The sequence below is a fragment of the Vigna umbellata genome, chromosome 5 (assembly GCF_029865625.1).
Source record: "Vigna umbellata cultivar VRB3 chromosome 5, Vumbellata_1.0, whole genome shotgun sequence".
Classification (NCBI taxonomy): domain Eukaryota; kingdom Viridiplantae; phylum Streptophyta; class Magnoliopsida; order Fabales; family Fabaceae; genus Vigna; species Vigna umbellata.
The window spans coordinates 26595682-26617375 of NC_142169.1; the positions used below are offsets into that span (position 1 = coordinate 26595682).

A 21694-nucleotide genomic window follows, 5' to 3' on the forward strand; every position below is an offset into this window, starting at 1 on the left:
TAACGAGAGATAAGTTAAGTATGTTTTAATTAATTCGTAATTACCTTTTCTTAAAAACATAATAATAAAAATTGAAATTTTAATATTTGTAATAAAGTTAACACGGAAATAATTGTTTTGGATATATATCTTTCGTTAAATTTATTTGTAGACTCGTTCATAAATTCAATCTTAATAATGTGATTAATTTATTTTGAACAAAAAAACACATGTTTTCAGCAACTTAGGAAGAGAATTAAAGTAACATATTTTCAAAATTATTTTGAATTGTCACATTCATTCGAGTCAAATTTCTCACACAAATTCAGAACACTTTTTCTTTTGTCATTTTCAAATTACTTTATCCTGAAAAGGATAGTATGTAGTTTTTTAACGTAAAAATTTGAAAAACTACACCACTTTAAATTTTGAGGATATTTTTTCGAAAAAAGGTATTTCCAATTCAAATTAATTGCTGATTTGAAAACTTGATTTTATATTAATGCGTGTGGATTTATCTCGATAGAAAATTAAAATAATTAAAACATAGTAAGTTAGCATATTCAGTACTGAGAAAATTAGAGTATTACTGTTTTTTCTTTAAGGCAGTGAAGTAATTAGAAACTCCCCTAAATTAATATGTATATTACGTCAATTAATTATGTTTAGCTAAGTAACTATTCGTTCTTAGATTTAATCTCTATTTATTGTTATAATAATGGTAACGTATCATCACATTAGTAATTTGGGTTAAATATGTTTTTAGTCCCTAAATTATTGGTCAGTTTCTGGTTTTCGTCCCTCTTTCATAGGTACAATTTGGTCCTCATTCTTTTCGAAACTTTGGTTTTAGTCCTCGAAAACTAACACCGCTAAAAATGTGCTGACGTGGCTAACGGTAGACTGACACACGATTTTTTTTCAAGTGTTTCTCGCTTTTTCTCCCCTTCTCTCTCTTCCTTCCATCTTCCACCCAACTTCATCCCTGGTTACATCTTTTCGAGACAGCCAATGAGACAGTCAATATTCAAAACCGGTACACAAACAAGCATAATAAAATTAAAACCAATGAGACAGCCAATATTAAAAAAAAACAAAGTTTTTTATACAACAATATTAAAACACTGAAATCAATGTGCATCAGAAACCCGGTTCTGCATCAACAAAGATGTCTTGAAGGGGAATCCGAGTAACTTGTCAGAAGCACTTGTTCCAATTGGAAAGACTATTCAAATAAAATTTTAATACAGGAAGAAAATAGTAAGATAACAAAATGTAAAGGTGTAGAAACAAGAAAAATATAAACACGCAAAGCTAGTGTTTGCCAACCAAACAAAAGAGTGAATGAATTGAAAGCAATAAACAAATCACATGACACAAGGATTGAAGTAAATCACAGTTTTGCAAAACTAGTAAGGTGAGGCAGAAGACATTCTCAAGAATGATTAAGCTATTTAAACCACACCTGATCAGGCTGGGCAACATCAGAAAATATGACATCAACCATACCAACTAACATCCTGTACTTAGCGGGATGTCTGGTATCTTCAATAATGGGTATAACATTAGTACGCTTCTTTGCCATATTGACCAAATCACGTCCACTTCTATGAGAAAATTCAACTGCATAGACAACTCCTGTCTGTATACAAAGAATATAATCAGCCCTTCTATTTTTTTCCACAAAACTAATATTGTGTAATTCAGAATATACTTATTGTGAAGAGCTCCATTTTATGACAAGTACTTAAACAGCCTTTTACTGCAATGCCAATGATGCAGTAAAGCATTGATATGCAGACTCAAAAAGATGTAACCAGGGATGAAGTTGGGTGGAAGATGGAAGGAAGAGAGAGAAGGGGAGAAAAAGCGAGAAACACTTGAAGAAAAAATCGTATGTCAGTCTACTATTAGCCACGTCAGCACATTTTTAACGGTGTTAGTTTTCGAGGACTAAAACCAAAGTTTCGAAAAGAATGAGGACCAAATTGTACCTTATTTTGAAAGAGGGACGAAAACCAGAAACGGCCAATAGTTTAGGGACTAAAAACATATTTAACCCTAGTAATTTTAATGGTAACAATTCACTTGCCACGTGTCAAACGTGTTAGCCTAGTCTGAATAAATTGGACAAAAATTCTATGTGCTGGGTTGAAACAATTTTTTATAGTTACAAAAACAAAATAAATTGAATGTTTCTAATGGTTAATTCTAAAAGGTTTAATATTCTCTTTTGTCCCTTCTCGTTTGTGTCAATTTGGTCCTTGGTTTTGAAAAAGTGTCTACTTGGTCCTGACTTAGTAAATTTTGTGTCAACGTTGTCCCTTCCGTTAAAAAGAAACAAACGGAGTCAATAGTATGATGATATAACAGTTTCTTTTCAATTTTTTTTTTAATCTTTGGGCCACCTATTCCGTCCTGCCTTGTCAGCATTCAGCAAAAACCCTAATTCCTCCACCGTCAGCCAAACCCTATCCGCCACAACCACCTTGCCGCGCGACAAACAATGAAGTCCAAACCCTATCCAATTGTGCCGCCACCACCCACACCATCAATGCCGCAAAGAACCTGCAACCACCACATCATCTTTCACCATCAATGCCACAACCACCCACACTGAGAAACCCATCCACCACCATGAACCATTCCGCGTCGTCACCACCATGTCGCGTCGTCACCACCATGTCGCGACATCACCACCATGCCGCGTCGTCACCACCTTGCCAGAAATCACACAACCAGGTTCAAACCTACCCTCCATCATCAATCTAGTGCAACCCAAATCACCAACAACAACATCATCTTCTTCCTCGCAATTAAGACCCAGAAAAATTCCCAATTTTCGAACTCCCAATTCGCGCAGATCGGACAACCCTCACACCATCCCAATTCGCACCGCCACCATTGCGAGACCCGTAAGCTTTTCCTAGCGCCACCATGACCTCGCAACACGCCACCATGCCACAAATCCATTAAAACAGTCAAATCTAAATCAAGCTCAACGTCTAAACACTAGAAAAGTAACAGATCTGGAAAAAAAAAGCAAAAAAAAAAAACAATACCTTGCTCTTGGTGACAGAGTCATTAACATTAATAGCAGGGAACAAAAGAGTCCCACTGGCTTGCATATGATACAACCTCTTCACACCAGTGGTAGTCTATTCAGAAACCCCAACAATATGCTCCTTCATCTTGCGGTACTTGGTGGGGTCGGTCTTCAACCCATCTTTGATGATGGTAAGCACGATCTGGAACTCAGCCTTGTCAGTGGAAGCAGGGTCGAGGAACGCGTCGGTTTTCTCATATTTTTTCCCAAATTCTAAAACCCAATTTGTAAAATCCACCTCAACCTCTCATTCTTACCACGTCATCACTCAGATAACTTAAAATTAACATGTTACCAATTTATACTGCCATATCATCAATTCATTAACACCGTTAGTGTATTTTAACGAAAGGGATAAAATTGACACAAAATTTACTAAGTTAGAATCAAGTAGACACATTTTTAAAACCAAAGACCAAATTGACACAACCGAACACAACTTAGGACAAAAAAGACTATTAAATCATTCTAAAAACCTTATACCAATTAATAAATAAATAATAATAATAATAGAATGTGATTGATAGCACATAGACACAAATATCACACGAGGTTTACATTTGAAAAGCTGTATATTATGAATTTACGTGGCGCGATGTGATAGGTGAATAGTACTTTTTAAAATTGCAAGTACCAACCATAAATCTTGATAATTATTTTGTGTGAGAAAGTCTTATATAAATATAAAGTCTTCTTATTATCCTGTTATAAAACACTGCTCATGTTCACTTCTTTTTCATTCTCATTCTCTCCAAAGCCACACAAGAGTGCATGAAACAACTTCAAAAATTCAATTATCATCCATGGCTGCAGATTCCAACTCAAACTTCGGAATCACCATTGAAAGAAATCCTCCACAGTCACGCCTAGCTGAGTTGAACATCAAGTGCTGGCCCAAGTACATGCCCTTCCTTCTCTGATTCTCTTTTGCTATGTATTGTGAAAAGGAATAATGAACTTGTATATGTAGATTGCGTGGCTTTGACTGTTATATTCTTTAACAAGAATTGAGTTTCAGTGTAAAACAATTGTTGTGTTTATGATGTTTAAATTTGACAGAAAAATAGTATTTGATATAGTGTGTTTTTGGCTTGTGAAAAAATAGAATGATGGAATGCACTGACACTGTGAAAACTGTAATGAAAGGTGGGGTTGTTCTCCAGGGAAGTACCAGTTGAAATTTGATGCAGAAGAGACATGCTACTTGGTCAAAGGGAAGGTGAAGGCTTACCTAAAAGGATCATCAGAGTTTGTGGAGTTTGGAGCTGGAGACCTTGTGACCATTCCAAAGGGACTCAGTTGCACTTGGGATGTGTCTCTTGCAGTGGATAAGTACTATAAATTTGAATCAAATTCTTCTGTTACATCATCATCTTGTTAAGTACTCATTTCGACAAATTATTATGATTAATTAGGTTAATTTTAGCTTGTATGATTCATCAACTTGCTATTATTCATTGAAAAGAAGAAAAAAAAGAGATAAAAAATGGTTGTCTGATTGCTGTTGTTTGAACTTGGGGGGAATCGAATTGAGATGCTATGGCTGACAGAAAGAGAGAGAGAGAGATTGAAATGAATGATAATTATTTTAGTCAAAGAAGGAGAAAACATATCGGTCAATGCATGAAGTCCTGTATCTACGTGTAAAAATATAAAAGACAGCTTTTATTGTTCCTTTGACTGGTCAACGATTTTGGATGGAATTTTAATTGAATAATGAATGTTGATTTTGCTAAAGAAAAGAAACAATGGAAATGATTTGGACACGTGAATCGATGTGTTCTGCTCTGTCATACTTTCTCATCTCATGACTACGACCGATTCCACTTTCTTCTTCCTTTTCTTTTTCTCTTCATTTCATTTCACTTCCTTCTTCTTATTCCTCCATTTTCCATGCTTTAACCATTCGTCGTTTTAATCACATCAAGTTATTGCCTTTGTGTTGTGATTTTATTTTTTATTAAAAAATATTAGTAAGATATATTAAGGGTCCATTTAAGTTGCACGTGAAGAATATATAAGTTTTGTTAAACTTATCTTCGTTAACATTTTTTTCCCTTTAAATTTTTAAATAATATATCATATAGAATAATTACATGAAATATTTTAACTAAACTAAGGAATAAAAATAAAAAGTTTTCAAATCTAATAATGTTAATTGTTTAATTAAATGTTTTTAAATAAATATTTATCATTATTGATGCCTCGTTTTTAACTTCTCTAGTTTGAAAATAATATTTCTAAGATAATTTCCTTCCTATGAAGTGGAATATAGGAGGAGTCCACGACATGAGGATAAGTACAGGGTTTTAAGATATTGTATTTAGGGAAAAAGACTTGCACATGGCCCTTTATAATGGCTACATTCTTTTCTTCTTTGGAATTTATCGTGTTCATCCTTTTCCTTCAATTCTTTCTTATTTTTTTAAAGGGAGAGTATCTTTTGCTTCAGCAGTTTAGCAACCATCTATTTGGATTCTTATTCATTTAGACGTTCTATCTTGTTGTACTCCCCAAAGCAGGGACCAAATTTATAATTGATACGAGTTGAAATTTGAAAAGATGTTACAACTCAAAGAAAATGAAATATAAAATAAAAGAAACGACCACATTAAAGAGGCAAAAGCCAATTCAAACTTTTCTCATTTAGGAGGGAAGACCAACGACAACTTCTGCCGTGCCCCACAATTACCACACCATGACATGTATCTCTATCCGCTCATTCCTTCCACCAAAACCTCTTCTCTCTCCACCTCCTCAACCCTCTCCAAAATTTTTTTAATTACAAAAGTAGTATTTTTTTTATTTTTTAATCTATTTATTTACTTTATTATGAAACCTTAAATTCCTACTTATTTTTACTCACCCATTTTCACTCGCGCAGTCCCACCTTCTCATTCTTCCAAGTCTGACTTTATTTTTTTCATATTCTCATCCCCTCAAACTCTCACCGAATCTGTTTCTTCTCATCTCCCAACTCTTACTTCTCTTCTCCATATCAATTTGGTTATTCTTCATATTCTTGTCTCCATATCTGTTTGGTTTCGTCATGCAGTGGTGTGACTTTTCATGGTGCGGTAATGCGAGGTGTTTGCGGTAGTCATTTTGCAGTGCAGCAAATCCAAATCCAAACGATAATGAATATTTTATGACTAACAATAATGAATATTTTATGACTAACATCATAAAAAAATAATTTTATTGACATTGATAAAAAAATTATAAATGACATCCATGGAAACATATATTATTAATGTTGGTAAAAAATAATGATTGCAAAATAAATCTGAAAATTAACCACAATCAATTGTTAACACGAGAGAAATATTGATTATTATTAGTAAAATATGTTAAAGTATTTGTACCTCAATTTCAAAACGATAACAAAATAAAAAAAAATGGAAAATGTATACATGAAATAATTAAAAAGAATTCAAAAGTTTTACTATTTAATTATAATTTAAAATTTTATAAATTTAAATGATCAAATTCCTCTCTTAAAGTTTTAAATTTTCAATATTTTAATTTTTTTTATTTAAATGATTATATAAAATGTTTCTACTTTTTTATAAAATTAACTATTTGTGACATTTTTTCTCCATGTATCAACTTTTTTTTATGAGATTGCTTAACTCTTCGTACGTTGGTGTGAGTAAGATAAACAATCAGAAAATTCAAAAGATACAACAATGGAAAGAAGCATAAAAGAAAGAGAGAAGAAAATGAAACATAGAAACATAGGCCCACCATTAAAATGGTTGTGTTATTTGGGTGATAAGATTGAAGAGAGAAAGAAACAGCATAACTGTCAATAACAAATGCTTATTGATTAAGCATAAACCAAACCATCGCATTCATATAGGAGATTGGAGTGAGTAGAAATTAAAAAATATTAACTCTAAAAATAAAATTGTACTGAAGGGTAAAACAGAAATAGAAAAGTAAAGAGAGAAATAAAACAGAAATGAAAAGGTGGAGGAAGCATGAGATGGTGATGGAGAATGCAACTCAATATTTATCAAATTCAATAATGGAACGTACATTCAGCAATTGAAACTCCTTCGAAAACAGGAAGTTTCAAGAACAATCGATTTCTCTCGAACATCTAAAAAAAGAAATTATTTCTTTAAAATAAACAGATTTATATTACACAGTGAATATGCTTAGAGATTAGTATATGCATTCAGCGACATTTGGAATTAGTATACCTAGAATAGCAAAATTACCTATGACCTCGATAGTATGTTATTTTTGTCTACATACAGAGGTTTCAACAAATTCCATAAGAAAAAACTTAAAATGAGCTTGTTAACATTGACAGTGTGTATCTACCCAAAGCTTAAATGTAAAAATATCTAGGATCCATACTCGTAGGACAGGACCTACATAACATGGATATATTAAATGTTTGGCGTCCGCATGGTGTAATTTAGTGGCATGTCGTGTTGCTAGAGAATTTCCCGGAGACGAAGAAGGAAAAAGAAAAAGAAAAAAAAAACAAACATTTTCTTTCACTACTAACGTTACACAGGTAGAAACGGAGATTCCCACTTATGGGTTGAAGGAGGGAGGGGGTTGGAGAGGAAAATAAGAAATACAAACATGTTAACAAAGGAAAATGTTAGTACATACTCATACATGGATAATACAAAAATATACATTTGGTACTGCAGTGAGTGAAGTTCCACCATCGGTTGGATGGGCTCAGCACTGGATAAGGTTATGTTTGGGCAGATCATCAGCACAGAGCTGCATGGGGATAAGAAATACATTATAAAACCTCATGCACGTGAAAAGAAGGATAATTTCTATCAGAGTATGTACCTCCCAAGAGTTGAGCTTTAAATGGTTGAATTGTTTTTTCAATAACTTCACTGGTTGAGTTGTTGATTAAAAATCAAGGTGAGAGAATCTCTACTCTGAATATATAGTACATCTTATGGTGAGAAAGCTCAACTCCTTGAGAGGTCCACCTCTCCCTATAATTATCCTGAAACAAAAAATATTTCGTATCCACTACTTGCATAAAAAAGCTTATCCTGTATGGGTTTATATATTTTACATAACCACAAACGCAACCAAAGGACTGGGGCTGGCGTAGAAGGCTTACCATGTGAGTTGCACTGTAATGTGAATCAAATCTTTGAGTTCCATGTCCAATCATTTATGTAAACCTAAAACAGGCAGTAAATTTGTAAGGATAAATAAACTAAACGTCAATAATTATGATCCAAATGCATATTAACGTAAAGGAATGCCATTGTAAAAACAAAAGCTAGCATGTTCCTTAATTCACTCTTCCGAAGAGTTGAATAAGGGGATGTAATTCCTACAAGCGAATACTCAAAAAAGTCAAAATGATTATTCTTTGAAACAATCAAACAAATTTTCATTCAACTCTTCGGAAACCATTCTGACATTTACTCCAACCAAGTTCACTCTACTTCAAAGAGACCACCACTCATCACAGATCCGTCACCTTTTTACACTTAACGTGGGTCAATCCTCCAATATTCATAGGCAACACGCTTTTCATATGAAGGCAATGAATCACGCAAAATCCAATATGTACTCTTTTAACCACTAACAACCTTACCAAATATCGTATGGTTTCAGAAAAAGGATTGGCTTGTAGTTATTGGCAAATGCTGATCCAAAAGCACAAGCGAGAGACTCAAACTTTGACAACTACTTAAGTAAAACATATTTTAAAAATCAATTTGGCTTATATTCTTTAAAGTAAAAATAAAACTGTCATGCTGCATCATCCCACCAAAAAAACATGATGTCGCTTTGGCGTGATCATCACATCAGAGATTAAGTGATTGTAAGTCTAGCCTTAATCCTCCTCTGACATTGACTATTTTACTCATCAAAACATAGACAAAAATCAAACCACGCGTAACTTCCTAGTTGTCAAATAAACTATAAATCCTAAAAGAATCATTATATAACCTTGCTCACTGACTGACTCCAATAATGGTCTCCTCAGGAAAGTAACTTGGTCCGTTGCCATTCACTGCATGAGCACCGTCATACTGGAGGACCCTAAGCTTTCCTTCCTACAACCACAGGCAAAAGATTACCACTTAACTAATATAAGCTAAAGCATACATCATTGGTCACCCCAGCAAAACCATACCTTTGTTCCATAAACTAGTCCTCCCCCAGCAAAAGGATGAAAGCATGCCACATTGACCTCGTCTTCTGCACTAGGAAGCACCCTAACAAGTTCCATATCTGACACCCTATATACCTGAAAAATAAAGCAAATTCATAGACATGAAATTCAGACCAAAACCATTTCAAAACAATAAGAGAACAGACAATATGAATGACAACAATTAGAGTCAGCCCATAGATTAAGCATAACTAGTTGAACAGTTGTCTATATAACAGTTTAGGCAGGTAGATGTCATGATCCAAAACCAGCAAATGCAATTCATACTAAAGATTATACAGATTACAAAGGGCTTGTACATGTGAGAGAATTCACATTGGAAAAATTTTAATTGAGAGCTTTTTACCTCTAGCACTGTGTATATAGGTAATGTTGTTTCTCCATCAATAACAATACTTTTAAGAAGAGAACCATGACGTCGACCATAGGCAAGTAGTATGTGCTCAGATGTAGGAGAGAACTACACACCAAACAGCAATTGCACAAAAGTTATTATAAGAATAAATTTAAAAACATGTATCACTAAAAGGGGGCATATATCTCTAATAAGGCAGCGCGTGGAGAGAGAAGAAACAATTTATAAAACACGAATATCAAAATAGTGGTACAATTGTATGCAGAAAAGGAAAGATAGTGTAATAAGAAAATATTGATCACATCTTAGAATATCCTTCAGGATCGGATTTTCATCATCTCATAGACTGATTACCATATTTTCTGATATCATTATTTGTTTCCTAGTTCTTTATTTGTTAGGAATATGATTAGAGAAAATAAGGGTTAAAGCTCTAGGTTTGATGAACACATCAATACGTTGTAAATATATCACAATTAATTTCAACTTGTGCTTCATTCTCTTCTTTATATCTTCCTCCCTTTACACCTAAACCTCACAATTCCAACAAAGAAAATTATGAATGGGAAAGCACTCTGTTCAGAGTTAATAAAGGTTGGTCCAAAAAAGTGTCAAGTTGTCAACAAGATTGCCCTACCAATAGTCAATTTGGAAGAAAAACAAATCCTCAACGGACTAATTTCAATATATGAAAACTGAGAGACCAAAGCAATACAAGTTGTTCAGGGACCAAATTGTGCGTATGTGTTAGTTGCATAAAACGTAGGGCACACAGACTAACATAAAGATAAAGTAATGAACCTGAATTGATGTCAGACAATGAGCTGCTCTAATTGCCCGTGATGCAAGCACCAACCCAAATCTGTTCAACATAAATAAACAAAAAAACTAACTGAGTATGTGAATGATTTCAATTGGAAGCAATAGATGAAGTAAACAAGCCTTACGTTGCCTCCTCAAGGGAATATATTCGCAACTCATACATAACTTGGTGTGCTGAGATTGGATGTCGGGTTGGTGATGTTGCAACACCCGGCTCTTGGTGTACTGGAGTTATTAAGCCTGGATCAGCCTCTATATGAGGAAGCATACATGCAACACAGGCGGCCAAAAATCTACCACATGGTGAAAAATGAGCACCCATTTCACTGCAAAAAGGAAAATATACAACTTTGTGAGTTGAAAATAAAAATATAAGCACAGTTAAATATAGGATACAGTTTGCAATCAATCTCTGAGGTAAGAATGCCAAATGAACATAGTTATGACTAAATTAAGTATAACACCATTACTATTAAGGGACAGATAGTGGGTTCATCATCATTCACCACGAAAAATGAAAAAAGAAGTTATCAACTCACATTATGCACACAAACTAAATTTTCTAAAATAACAATTTGACACGAAAGAATTACCCTATTTCAACAAGGAGATATAATAACATCACAAGGTACCTGCAGAGGACAGCATGTGGTATGTTCAGACGACATCTGTCGGCATTAAGTGGGACACAAGGATTTTTTATGTCATGTGACCACACTCTTAACTTCACAGTGCAGGGCAACTCTGCCGCTGCTGCAGCAGCCACTGATGTAGCGGCAAGTTCTGATTGAATTCGACTCATGATTGTTTGGATATCGGATCCATCGTGTGAATTATTAATAGAAGTAGCAAGATTGCCTGATTCAGATACAGGTTGACGGGATTGTGAAAAATGATTCCGTAAACCTGATCTCGTTGAAGAACCTGGTATGCTGATGCTGCCAGTTATTGCTGAAGATGGCATTGCTGCATCATTATTAGAACTGGAAAGATTAGATGGCATTATGGAAGAACCAATCTGTTGGGCTAGAATGTCACGGCTAGCACCCATGTGAGGAAGCATTGAAGGAACACCAACTTGGCTTTGACCCATTAACCATCCTTGCAGAAAAGGCAACTCCCATGCACTTGGATCTCTTGAACTAGAAGGAAAAAACTGGTTAAATTGACCCAACTCAGAGGGAACCCCACGGTTGGCAGTTTGCCTAGACAGTCCATGTAGCACACCATTAAAAGAATAGGTATTAGTAGAGTTTCCATGTTGGCTTCCTTCAGCAGGTCTGGTTTCATCCGTCTCCATACCATCCATTGTGAGATTACTGAGGCCAATTCCCATTCCATTAGAGAAAGAAGTATGGGTGGGATATTCTGTAGCAGTTTGAGAACTAGTGGGCATCTCAGAGAATGTATCCATGGGAGACACAGTGGCCTCATGTTGCTCTGTTGCACTTGTATCTGCTTGTAACTGTACCATGGCAGAAGACTCAATTTGCATGCTACCTGAGCCCACATCATGACTAGAATGTTGTAGTTCTGTTCTTGACTCGTCAAGAGTATATGAGGGCATAAAAAAGAAAGGGAATGACACATAAGGTAGTTCGGTGGACAAACTAATATGTTCTGTAGGCTGAATATTTGTGACAAAAACAGCAGGTGGAGGATATTGTAAATAGCCAAGAGATGTTGCCTCTGTCATTGAGGAATCTGAAGAGTCAAGATCATTGACCTGCGCATCAATTCAAAGTATGTTAACCAAAAGGAAAATCCAAAAAGTAGCATTCTGAATAGCATGGACATACACAACCAAAATCGTTCACCTCGGCAGTTAAAAGATATGGTGCGGCATGTGGGTGAAAATGCACAGCCCGAAGTGAGCGCTTTGTCTTCAACACAAATATAGGAGAGGATGCTTCACCTTTTTTGTTGTGGTGCCATATGTACAACTGAGAGTATTTCACAATGCGGTATAAAAAAACAGACTCCAAAATGTGAGATCAAAACACAACAGTTCATCTAAGATATAAAAACATGGGAGAAAAAGTAGTACCTTGTGGCCAGATGCAACAGCAATTATTTCACCTTTGGCATGAAAAGCAATAGATGCAATGGGGCGGTCTGTGAGAAAAAAAATCCACTGAATTCATGAGAGAAACCAATATACAAAAGAAAGGAACAAAGAACATATTTAGTAACAGTTAAAGAATAATTTAGAAAGGTAAGAGAGATTCTCAATGAGTAAACATACAGAAATGATGAGATATTATGCACTCTGATGTGTTGGCATCCCATAAACGAACTTCTTGATCCAAGCTCCCACTCGCAAGTATATGTGGATGCAATGGATGGAACCTAACCTGTACCATTAACACAAAGTTCAAATTTTGGGTATGATTAGCACATAGTTAAAAACAATTGGGGGCGGGGAGTGCATCATGAAACACAAGAATATTTCAAATAGGAGAGAGGGAGGATTACAATAGTTACACCTGGTTGGGTTACACAAGGTACAATTTTAGACAAAAGGGCCTAATGTATTGGAAATGACACATGCACCATTTATTGGCAAATAAACTGGAGTGGAATCACCAGTCTCGTATTCCTTTTTCTAATTAAAACTTGCAAAATTGGAAATGAGATACACATAATTGATTATAGAAATTGTTAAAACCCTGACAACAGTTAATGATATTTTCAACCAACTCTGTGTGGCAAAAGTTCACATATTATTAAGCTTCAAGCAATGGTCATGGGTCTTGGTGAATGGATTCAGAAGGAAAGGAAGGATTTTGTGGCACAAACCAAAGTGGTAAATGGTAAAAAGGGAATAAACGGTACATGTACAACTTCCGCTGTACCCATTGACTTTAGGAGGAGTTTTTGAGACGTGTGTTTATGAAAAGGATAAAGTATTTGAGAAATAAAGACAATTATATACATTGTTGTCTACGGTGTCAAGTATTTTATGTTCAAATAATTGAACAATAAAAAATATTTTCTTTATGTAGTAGTATCCTACATGCCCTGTTTTGCACAATGTTGATACGACAGAATTTTCTTCCCCGGATGCAAGTTCCCTTGTCTCTCAATTAGAACTTACCCACTCAAGTACAAATAACAGTTCATCCTTCCACCCACCCACACCTAAAGACTCGTTGCACACAAATATTTTCGTAACAAATAAATAGCTACATAAATTGAATGGTGGGATATCACCTAATTGAATACCAACGAGAATTTTAATAACTCAATTTCATTAAATTGTCACTTCAGAGAAAAGTACATTTCATCAAACTTCGTGCAAAAAAGATTCCTTCCATAAACCACAATCATTACCAAAAGATACTACAAAAGAAAGATTAAACAAAAACACAGGAAATGAAGGCAAATGGCAAGCAGACATATTTGAAACTTACCACCCAAGGCGTTCTCCTATGGCCAACTAACACCTTTAAGCAACTTCCAGTTTCACAATCAATTATCTTCACTGTATGGTCACCACTGTGCATGGCACATAACAAGATCAGATTCAAACATAAAAGTTCTTAAACTAAAACTAGCAAAGAGGTGATCAGCCTGTTAAAACTTACTGTGTAGAGGCAAGAACCTTCCCATCGGAACTAAATGCTGCTGCAATAGTAGACCGAGGAGGAGGCAATAAGGGACAATACTTAGCTGACAAATGCCGTAATGATTCAGCCTCAACCCTGATAATCATTGTCAGAGAAGTTAGCCCCCAAAATAGACTATTCTTGAAAACAAAATTTCACATTCTCAAGAGGCTTATTTTTTGCCGATAAAACTTATGGACTAAAGTAGTGTAAATACCATGAGAGGAGACCTCGTCTTGCATCTCTCACAACCTCATTCTTGGGACGAGAATAAGGACTAGACTTTGACTTAGAAGCTTCAACCCAGTGCCATTTGGCCACATATTTGGTTCGGGGTGAGATTTCTCTCCTTGCGAGCAAATTGAATACATTGCTACCACTGGCCAAATTCAACACATCAGGTAAGAGAAATATTTTACAGTAAAACATGTAGCTTCAAATTCAACTTAAAAGAAGGAAAGTGCATTTCTGTAATTCAGCCTCAGTTGACGAACACAAACTTCAAAATCCAAGTATTGACAAACGTATGGATTCTCAGCTTATAGCAGTATGGTAGATCATCATGGTAAGCTCACGCACAGTCTAAACATGTCCAATATTCAAGGTCAGAAACTACAAAATTTCGACAAGAAACTCCCATTCTCCATGATCATCCATTAAAATCATGCTCAAACTCTCCAACAAGTACTGCACCACCAGGCATCTATAATCAACAAAAACCCAACCACTATGGCCTATATTGATCATAACCTCACAACACCACGATCTCATCCCAAAACCTAGCTAACTCCACACGACTCAAACAGACCTCTAGACCAAACAAAACAAAACTCAACTCTGGACAGTTTCCAAGCCAGCAGCCACGAATTGATGTTAACCAACACCTAAAACCACTCTACAGCAGAACAGGATCCAACCTAAAAACCATGCAGCAGCCCCAGAAATCGAGCCTCGGGAACATCAATCACATGAACAAAGCTCAATTCCAGCTGCCTCCAACATATAACAACACTATTATTTCACTATCCTAATCAGAAAGCAACACGAACACGCCGCCACAATAACAGGCCAAAGGAACAAAACCGAATTAGGCGTAATTGAAAACTCCAGCAAAATCAGAAAAAGAAACAATCCGATACTGACTTCCGGTCGCGGATTCGGCGAGAAATTGAAAGAAAGATTGCTAAGAGGCGTAAGATTAAAATGAATTTCCATTAGAAAAAGGAATCGACGGAAAGAAAATGGACCTGCTGTTGGAATTGTGCGAAGAGGAAGAAGCGTGATCGCGCGAGCGAGAAAATCCCGTCATTTTGGGGGAGGGGGGGAAATTGGGAGAAGAGAAGAGAGGATCGAATCTGAGAGGAGTTATAGGGAAGAGAAGAGATTCATGGTTTCGAACGAAGACAGAGACAGAGACAAACACACACTACTCTCTTCTTTTATTTTTCTTCTTCTTCTTCTCTCTCTTTCTCTCGAAAGCCTTTATTTCAGAGCCTCCGTCTTTGTTTCATTTCGAAGACAGACCTAACCCAACCAGACCACGCTAAAAGGAATTCCCATCTTTTGGGCCTTCTCCTACAATTTCCAACACTTTTCGGGGAGGAAAGTCTGATTAATGGAAGTACGTGGGTTTTGTTTTTTTATGCCCTTCCATGCCATCAGATCTCTCCACCTACACCGTTGGATCTCAGACCCGTAGGGATTTGTGAAACCAACTTAGGTTTAGGACCAAAATGAAGACTGTGATAGGAAGGACAAAGAAAGAATATGAAATTTATGAAAGATGGATAAACATTATTAATTAACTCATTAATAATGTATTATCCAATAAACTCTTTTTCAAGTGTCATATTCTTTAGATTGTTTATTTCTATTTCTATTTTCTTCTTTGAAATTTAAGATTAAAACAATTAAATTAATATCTAATAAATATTTTATTGAAGTAAGATATGTTATGAGAATTGTTGATTGACTAGTTAGGATAACACATTCATATTTGGTCATGTTTTAATTATTATTCTTCCCTTCTAAAGTTTTAGTATTCTTTATTTTTTTAATTATTTCTACTATTTATTATTGTGAGCTGCTAAAAAATATACAAATGTGTAGAATAATTTATAACAGAAATAGTTTTAAAAAACTGAGAATATTTTATTCTAGATTTACATAAATTGAATATTTCTTTAGCTGTGTTTCATAATCTTAAAACTAATATTTCATAACGGGAACTATGGAATGAAGGATAATTTTGGGTACAGTAGTTATAGTTATTGATTAATGTGCGGAGAAAATAGAAAATAGAGAATATAAAAAAAATGATGATATAGAAAATGTAAAAGATAGGTAAATTTTAATTTTTAAGTCGTTGAAAATATCTATTCAATCTTAACATAAGTATTTCATACATAACATTAAACACGCAAAACAACGTGAAAAACTTTGTTTTCATTTAATTAGGCTTCCATAGTAAATGTGGTATATGCTTTAAATGGTAATGGGTCAGTATTCTTTATATTTAGACTTATAATTTATTTATTTTTATTTAATTAAGTTTTAATATATGTTAAATAAAGTTAATTTGGTTTCTTCAATTGAATCAATGCTATAATTATTTTAAAGTAACATTTGTCAAAATATGATTTATTTCCTATCCCAAAACTTTTATTTTATTTTTGTTTTTTTCTTTTATTTTCCTCTATCTCTTATCATCTTTCATTAGACATATTTAATGACTTTTTTTTTCTACGAAAAGTAATTGTAATTTTAGTTCATTTTCATATGTTACGTTATTTCTTTCTGAAAAAAAAAAGTAAAGAACGGATTCAGTAATTTCTTTTCAGAAAAATAACAAAATTTTAGTTAATTTTATTACTTAATTCTTAACTGGTTTATTATATATATATATATATATATATATTGAAAAATTGAAGTTCGTCATTCAACATATAAAAATTAATTAAAGTTATAGTGACTTTTCTTGAAAATAAAAAAAGTCACTAAATCTATTTTTCATTTCTTACCATCTTTCCCACCTTTTTCAACTACAGTTAAGAAAACAAGATTGAAATTTTAAAGTTTGATAATAACACTTTCAAATAACATTAATATAAATTTAATAAATTTACTAATTAAATTACTTTAGTTCCAAAACCTTTATTTTTAAATTAAACTTGTGACTAATACTTTAACCCCCAAAAATACACTCCTGAACTCATATTTGTGAGTTCAACTGCAAAATTAGATCATGAGCAACGTATGTATATAAAAGGGTACATAAAGGATAACCTTTTCTACATTGTTTGATAAGTCGTTGAAAGTCATCTCACATAAACTCTAGAGATTTAGTTATTCCATATTTAAAATATTTTATGATGAATCCGTTTTCCATTTTCTTATTAATAATAATTTGTTTTCATTTCTTACAAATTTGACTTGTAATTTCTAGAATTTTAAGATAGAGAAGAATTAGATCTTACATATTCAGCTATGACATTGTCTACCCAAATAAAATTTGGTTTGAAGGTGTCCGGGTTATTCGTTTATGAACTTTAATAAAATATTATATATTTTTTCTGAATATATTATTATTAAAGTATATTGTTTAAAACGATCAAATATCCTGTTCGGATCTACGGACAAAGAAAAGTTAATATCTTTTAATTAAAAGTAACATAAAAAGCATTTTATAAACTAAAGTAAAAGTTATGAAAGAAATACATTCCTACAAAGTTACATATTACAACGTTACTAGTGCGTAATATTAGAAATCAAGAAAATTAAAAATTTTCAAAAGGTTAAAGAGTTACAAGACACTAGAATATCACTTTTGAGACCTTATCCAGTGAATTTATTGAAAATTTAGATGGAAGAATTTTATCTTTTTTGCGTGAAACCTTTTCTGAAAAAAAAAAAGAGTTTAAACTCCTTTTGATGAAGTTTTCGGTAATCAACACACATGTAATCTTTTTTCATTTTACACAAATGTATTTTGATTAATTACTTTATGTATGATTTTTTTTCGTTTTAACGGATTGGTTTCATGCACGTGTATTCTTTGGAGCCTAGGTTGTTTTTCTTTCTCTTTCACTGGCAACAACACTTTATTCCAGCTACGAACACACTTTCAAGAAGGTTAGTTTCATTTTAGGTTTTTGATGAACTTCCATTTTCATTCTTTATGGGTTATAAATTAGTTGAACATGTTGGTATTGTTCAAATTGATATTGTTAAACTTGTTTGTTGTTCATGTATACATCCAAACTTAGAGTAAAAGTAAAACTCAGAGTACGTTCAAAGGAACTCCAAATGATCCAAAAAAAATTTGAAAGCACCAAAAAATCATGAAAGCCCCACAAAAAATTTTAAATCAAAATTCAAAGTCTATGTGAAATATTTTTGCAAAGTTTGAAAAACATAAAATAAATTGACGAAAAATAGAAAACTGTCGATTTTTGAAAATGTAGAAGGAACAACTAGTTACGCAAGCTACCACGGGCTTGAAAAATCTTTTCTACCTCAAATTGATACGTAATAATGCTAAATCTACAAACGAGAGTAAAAGTTATAGTCGTTTAGGATTTGTTCACTTGAAATAATTTGGAGGAGAGTGATTTACTGAATTTGAGAGGATTTGAAGTTAAATTTTTTCTTCTTTACTTCCAAATCCACTCTCACTTACCTCCAAATTCACTCAAATAAACAACAAAAAGTTTACCTTCAAATCCACTAATAATTGTCTCATAAATTCATTCAAGTGAACAAAGTATTAAAGATTCGCAACAACCGACTTTCCAAATAATTTTTAAACTTAAAAAAAAAATCAAAGTAAGAGCTCCTAGAGCTTTTTCCCTTAGGGGTTCCAAGGAGTGCTAAAAAAAATTCAACCAAAAATAATAACTATAACTATCAAAACCAAAAATAACAAATAAATAGTCAATATACACCACTTATTATAACATCATTAACTTGTCATAACTTTAGTTTATAGTTTATATTTCATACAAATTTGAAAATGATTTATGAAAATATGAAATTTGTTGGTTTTTTCTTTTCAAATTTAATAAAACTGTAAAAATGCATTATTATTTATTAAAAAAACAAAGGAGGAAGAATGTCGAAAAATATCATTTTAGGTCAATTAAGGTAAAAAAAAGTGAGTATTTTCACGTTAAAACATTTTCAACCTCAATTAATGTCAGCAAAATGGCCATTTCCAACATTTTTTTTAACCGTCAATCAATGTGTCCCACTATAAAATTAATGTTTCTAAAGTTTTTTTACTAGTGGCGATGCTATTAAGGATAATAACAATTTGTAGAATTCATAATTCGCGTTTGATTTCATTATCAAAACTCTTTTTGATACTTATTTCTAATTAACTATTTTTATAAGACTGAGACAAAGATTTGAAATATACTAGACTTAGTTTTCGTAATATATGCCCATATTATCTCATTACGATTATCAATAAAAAAACAAAATCATTTTGTCCCAAAGATAGATGCTAAAACAAGAACTCAAACATCATAATGAATTATATAAAAATGCAAATTAATCTTTTTATCATCACGAGAGTAAGATGTACGGTAATGCTTTAACATTTGACAAACAATTGAAGGACTCAACAATTTCTTTGGGACAAAGGAACAAAGATTTGATGAGATTAAATGAGAAATATGCAAAAGTCTTTTATGGTGAAACCATATTTGAGAATATATAATTTTATTGTTATTATTTGACTCATGATTTTTTCTTATTTTGTTACGAATCAAATTAAACCCAAACCCCAATAAAAATACAGCACACTAAACACAACTTGAAGAAAAAAATTAAGGCAAATCATATTTGAACTTAAGGGAAATTACCAACAAACATAAAAATCTCAAATCAATTAACTATAAATAAAACTAATTTATAATATATAAGTTAAATTAAATTTAAAATTCACCTCATTAACATATACTAAATTTTCTATAAACTGATATCATGTTTAATTGCATTTATTTATTATTTTATCATCTTAAAAAACTTGAAGAAAAATGATTACTTACTATAAAATATAAGCAGCACCGTGCATTCACCCGGTTTGGAGGCCGCAAAGTGCTGAATGCAGATGTGATGATCATAATGCGCGTATGTGCGAATGCGAACAAGGACCTACAGCCCATTCTGCAACTGATTAGTATACATATTATTGGGGAAGAAATGGAATATGCTGCTACCATTTCAAATCATAGAGTTAAAAGAGTAATGGTAAATCTTAAGCTTAAATCCATCATTTTCAGCACACAATGTGACAAATTTAGAAGTTTAATAGCTGTCCTATACCAGATAGTCTTCCACAAAAGCCAAATATATATTTGGAAGATATTGGTAGTAAAAACAAATTATCTCTCCTTCAAATTCGTAGACAAAATTTCGGTTATGATAACTCAATGGAATCTTCTTTTTCCAGTAATAGTGTTAGATTAACTCAATGGACATCTGGACCAATCCCAATGATGTTACATTTTCTGTGAAAACACTGCCACTTTACTGTAAGTAAATGTGAGTTTGCTGACACTTTTTTCTCCTTCATAATGGTAGCTAAAACACAAGTTGACATTTCCCAAAAAGCAATTAATAATGGATGAATGCTATAAAACTAAAATATTATATACACCACCAGATACCTTCCATGTGATGGCTGTGAAATCATTCGATGAAGATGCTAGGTACTCCCCATTATTTGAAGATTCAACAAACCAAACTTCATATATGTGCCCAGTCAATCTGCAATGATAGAAAGAAAAAGAAATTTTATGTTTAAGCTAAATGATTTCAAGGATAGTCGATAAATTTGAGAGAATTTAAAAATAAATTATATATTATTTTTTGAAAATGATCTAAAATAGATTTATAAATAAAGTTTGTAAAAATTTATATATAATAGATTAAAATAATATTTTAATGAATAGAAATTAAAAATTATCTAATTGTCTTTAGTGATAACAATAATATAAAATGATGTTTATATATAACATATTTTTTATTAAAAATAATTTTGAATAATAAAATTTTAAAAATGTTAAATAATTAATACAATTTTTTTACATGCTTAAAATAATGTCTAGCTAAGTGTTTGGACAAACATTTGAAGTATAAAAAATATCTATTGAATATATATATATATATATATATATATATATATATATATATATATATATATATATATATATAATCACAAACAAAAAAAATATTTAACGAAAATAACCTTTTTATACTTAACTTTAACAAAAGCAACAAAATGTTTGAATAAAAACATGTAATACAATAATGTGCATTCTACAAAATAACAATTTATTAAAGCCATTTTGGCATTGTCTCCAACTTCACTCTCTCCTCACATGTTTTGGAGGATACATATATTTATTTATCACAATCACTACATACTAGAAAGCCAACAAAATCATATTCATTCTACTAAGGTGATAAACAGTAGAACCAGATACAGAAATATTAGAAATTGATTACGTTAGACCATGAAATTGGTTAATAGGTTACTCCTTCGTCTTTAACCTCCTCATCTATAACTTTCAATTCACATACCATGAAACGCACCTCCAAACTCCATCAAGCAACCAATATGAATGATTTACAATTTC

The 21694-nt window shown here is 32.8% G+C and overlaps 2 protein-coding genes and 1 non-coding gene across 4 annotated transcripts; 1 reads left to right on the top strand and 2 right to left on the bottom strand.

The window, feature by feature from the left end:
• Positions 1 to 1115: 1115 nt before the first annotated feature.
• On the bottom strand, positions 1116 to 1186 carry LOC124819607 (small nucleolar RNA snoR60). The gene has a single exon (XR_007027269.1). It is a non-coding gene; the product is annotated as a small nucleolar RNA snoR60 (small nucleolar RNA).
• Positions 1187 to 3785: 2599 nt separating this feature from the next.
• LOC124819599 (uncharacterized) lies at positions 3786 to 4583 on the top strand. The gene is made up of 2 exons (XM_047291150.2): positions 3786 to 3983; positions 4232 to 4583. Exons 1-2 carry the CDS (start codon positions 3889 to 3891, stop codon positions 4464 to 4466), a joined length of 330 nt encoding a protein of 109 aa, XP_047147106.1. The 5' UTR covers positions 3786 to 3888; the 3' UTR covers positions 4467 to 4583.
• A 2987-nt stretch (positions 4584 to 7570) lies between these two features.
• Positions 7571 to 15621, bottom strand: LOC124819604 (uncharacterized). 2 transcript variants are annotated; one of them, XM_047291155.2, is made up of 16 exons: positions 15299 to 15621; positions 14269 to 14430; positions 14031 to 14147; positions 13857 to 13941; positions 12689 to 12797; positions 12491 to 12558; positions 12261 to 12386; positions 11076 to 12169; positions 10569 to 10769; positions 10423 to 10483; positions 9613 to 9726; positions 9228 to 9341; positions 9041 to 9147; positions 8196 to 8259; positions 7910 to 8075; positions 7571 to 7834 (listed from the first exon to the last, which is right to left on the bottom strand). In XM_047291155.2, exons 1-13 carry the CDS (start codon positions 15358 to 15360, stop codon positions 9046 to 9048), a joined length of 2415 nt encoding a protein of 804 aa, XP_047147111.1. In that variant the 5' UTR covers positions 15361 to 15621; the 3' UTR covers positions 7571 to 7834; positions 7910 to 8075; positions 8196 to 8259; positions 9041 to 9045. The 2 variants fall into 2 exon arrangements, with proteins under 2 accessions (XP_047147111.1, XP_047147112.1); XM_047291156.2 differs by lacking the exon at positions 7910 to 8075 and having other exon boundaries at positions 15299 to 15620.
• Positions 15622 to 21694: the final 6073 nt, after the last annotated feature.

What these genes read in the sequence shown, in the direction of transcription:
- LOC124819599 (XM_047291150.2), top strand. Translation starts at nt 3,889, where the DNA reads ATGGCTGCAGATTCCAACTCAAACTTCGGAATCACCATTGAAAGAAAT. An exon ending in AACATCAAGTGCTGGCCCAA is followed by an intron (nt 3,984 to 4,231) that starts GTACATGCCCTT and finishes CTGTAATGAAAG; the next exon opens with GTGGGGTTGTTCTCCAGGGA.
- LOC124819604 (XM_047291155.2), bottom strand. Translation starts at nt 15,360, where the DNA reads ATGACGGGATTTTCTCGCTCGCGCGATCACGCTTCTTCCTCTTCGCAC. An exon ending in AGACGAGGTCTCCTCTCATG is followed by an intron (nt 14,148 to 14,268) that starts GTATTTACACTA and finishes AATGATTATCAG; the next exon opens with GGTTGAGGCTGAATCATTAC. An exon ending in GACTAGTTTATGGAACAAAG is followed by an intron (nt 9,148 to 9,227) that starts GTATGGTTTTGC and finishes CTGTGGTTGTAG; the next exon opens with GAAGGAAAGCTTAGGGTCCT.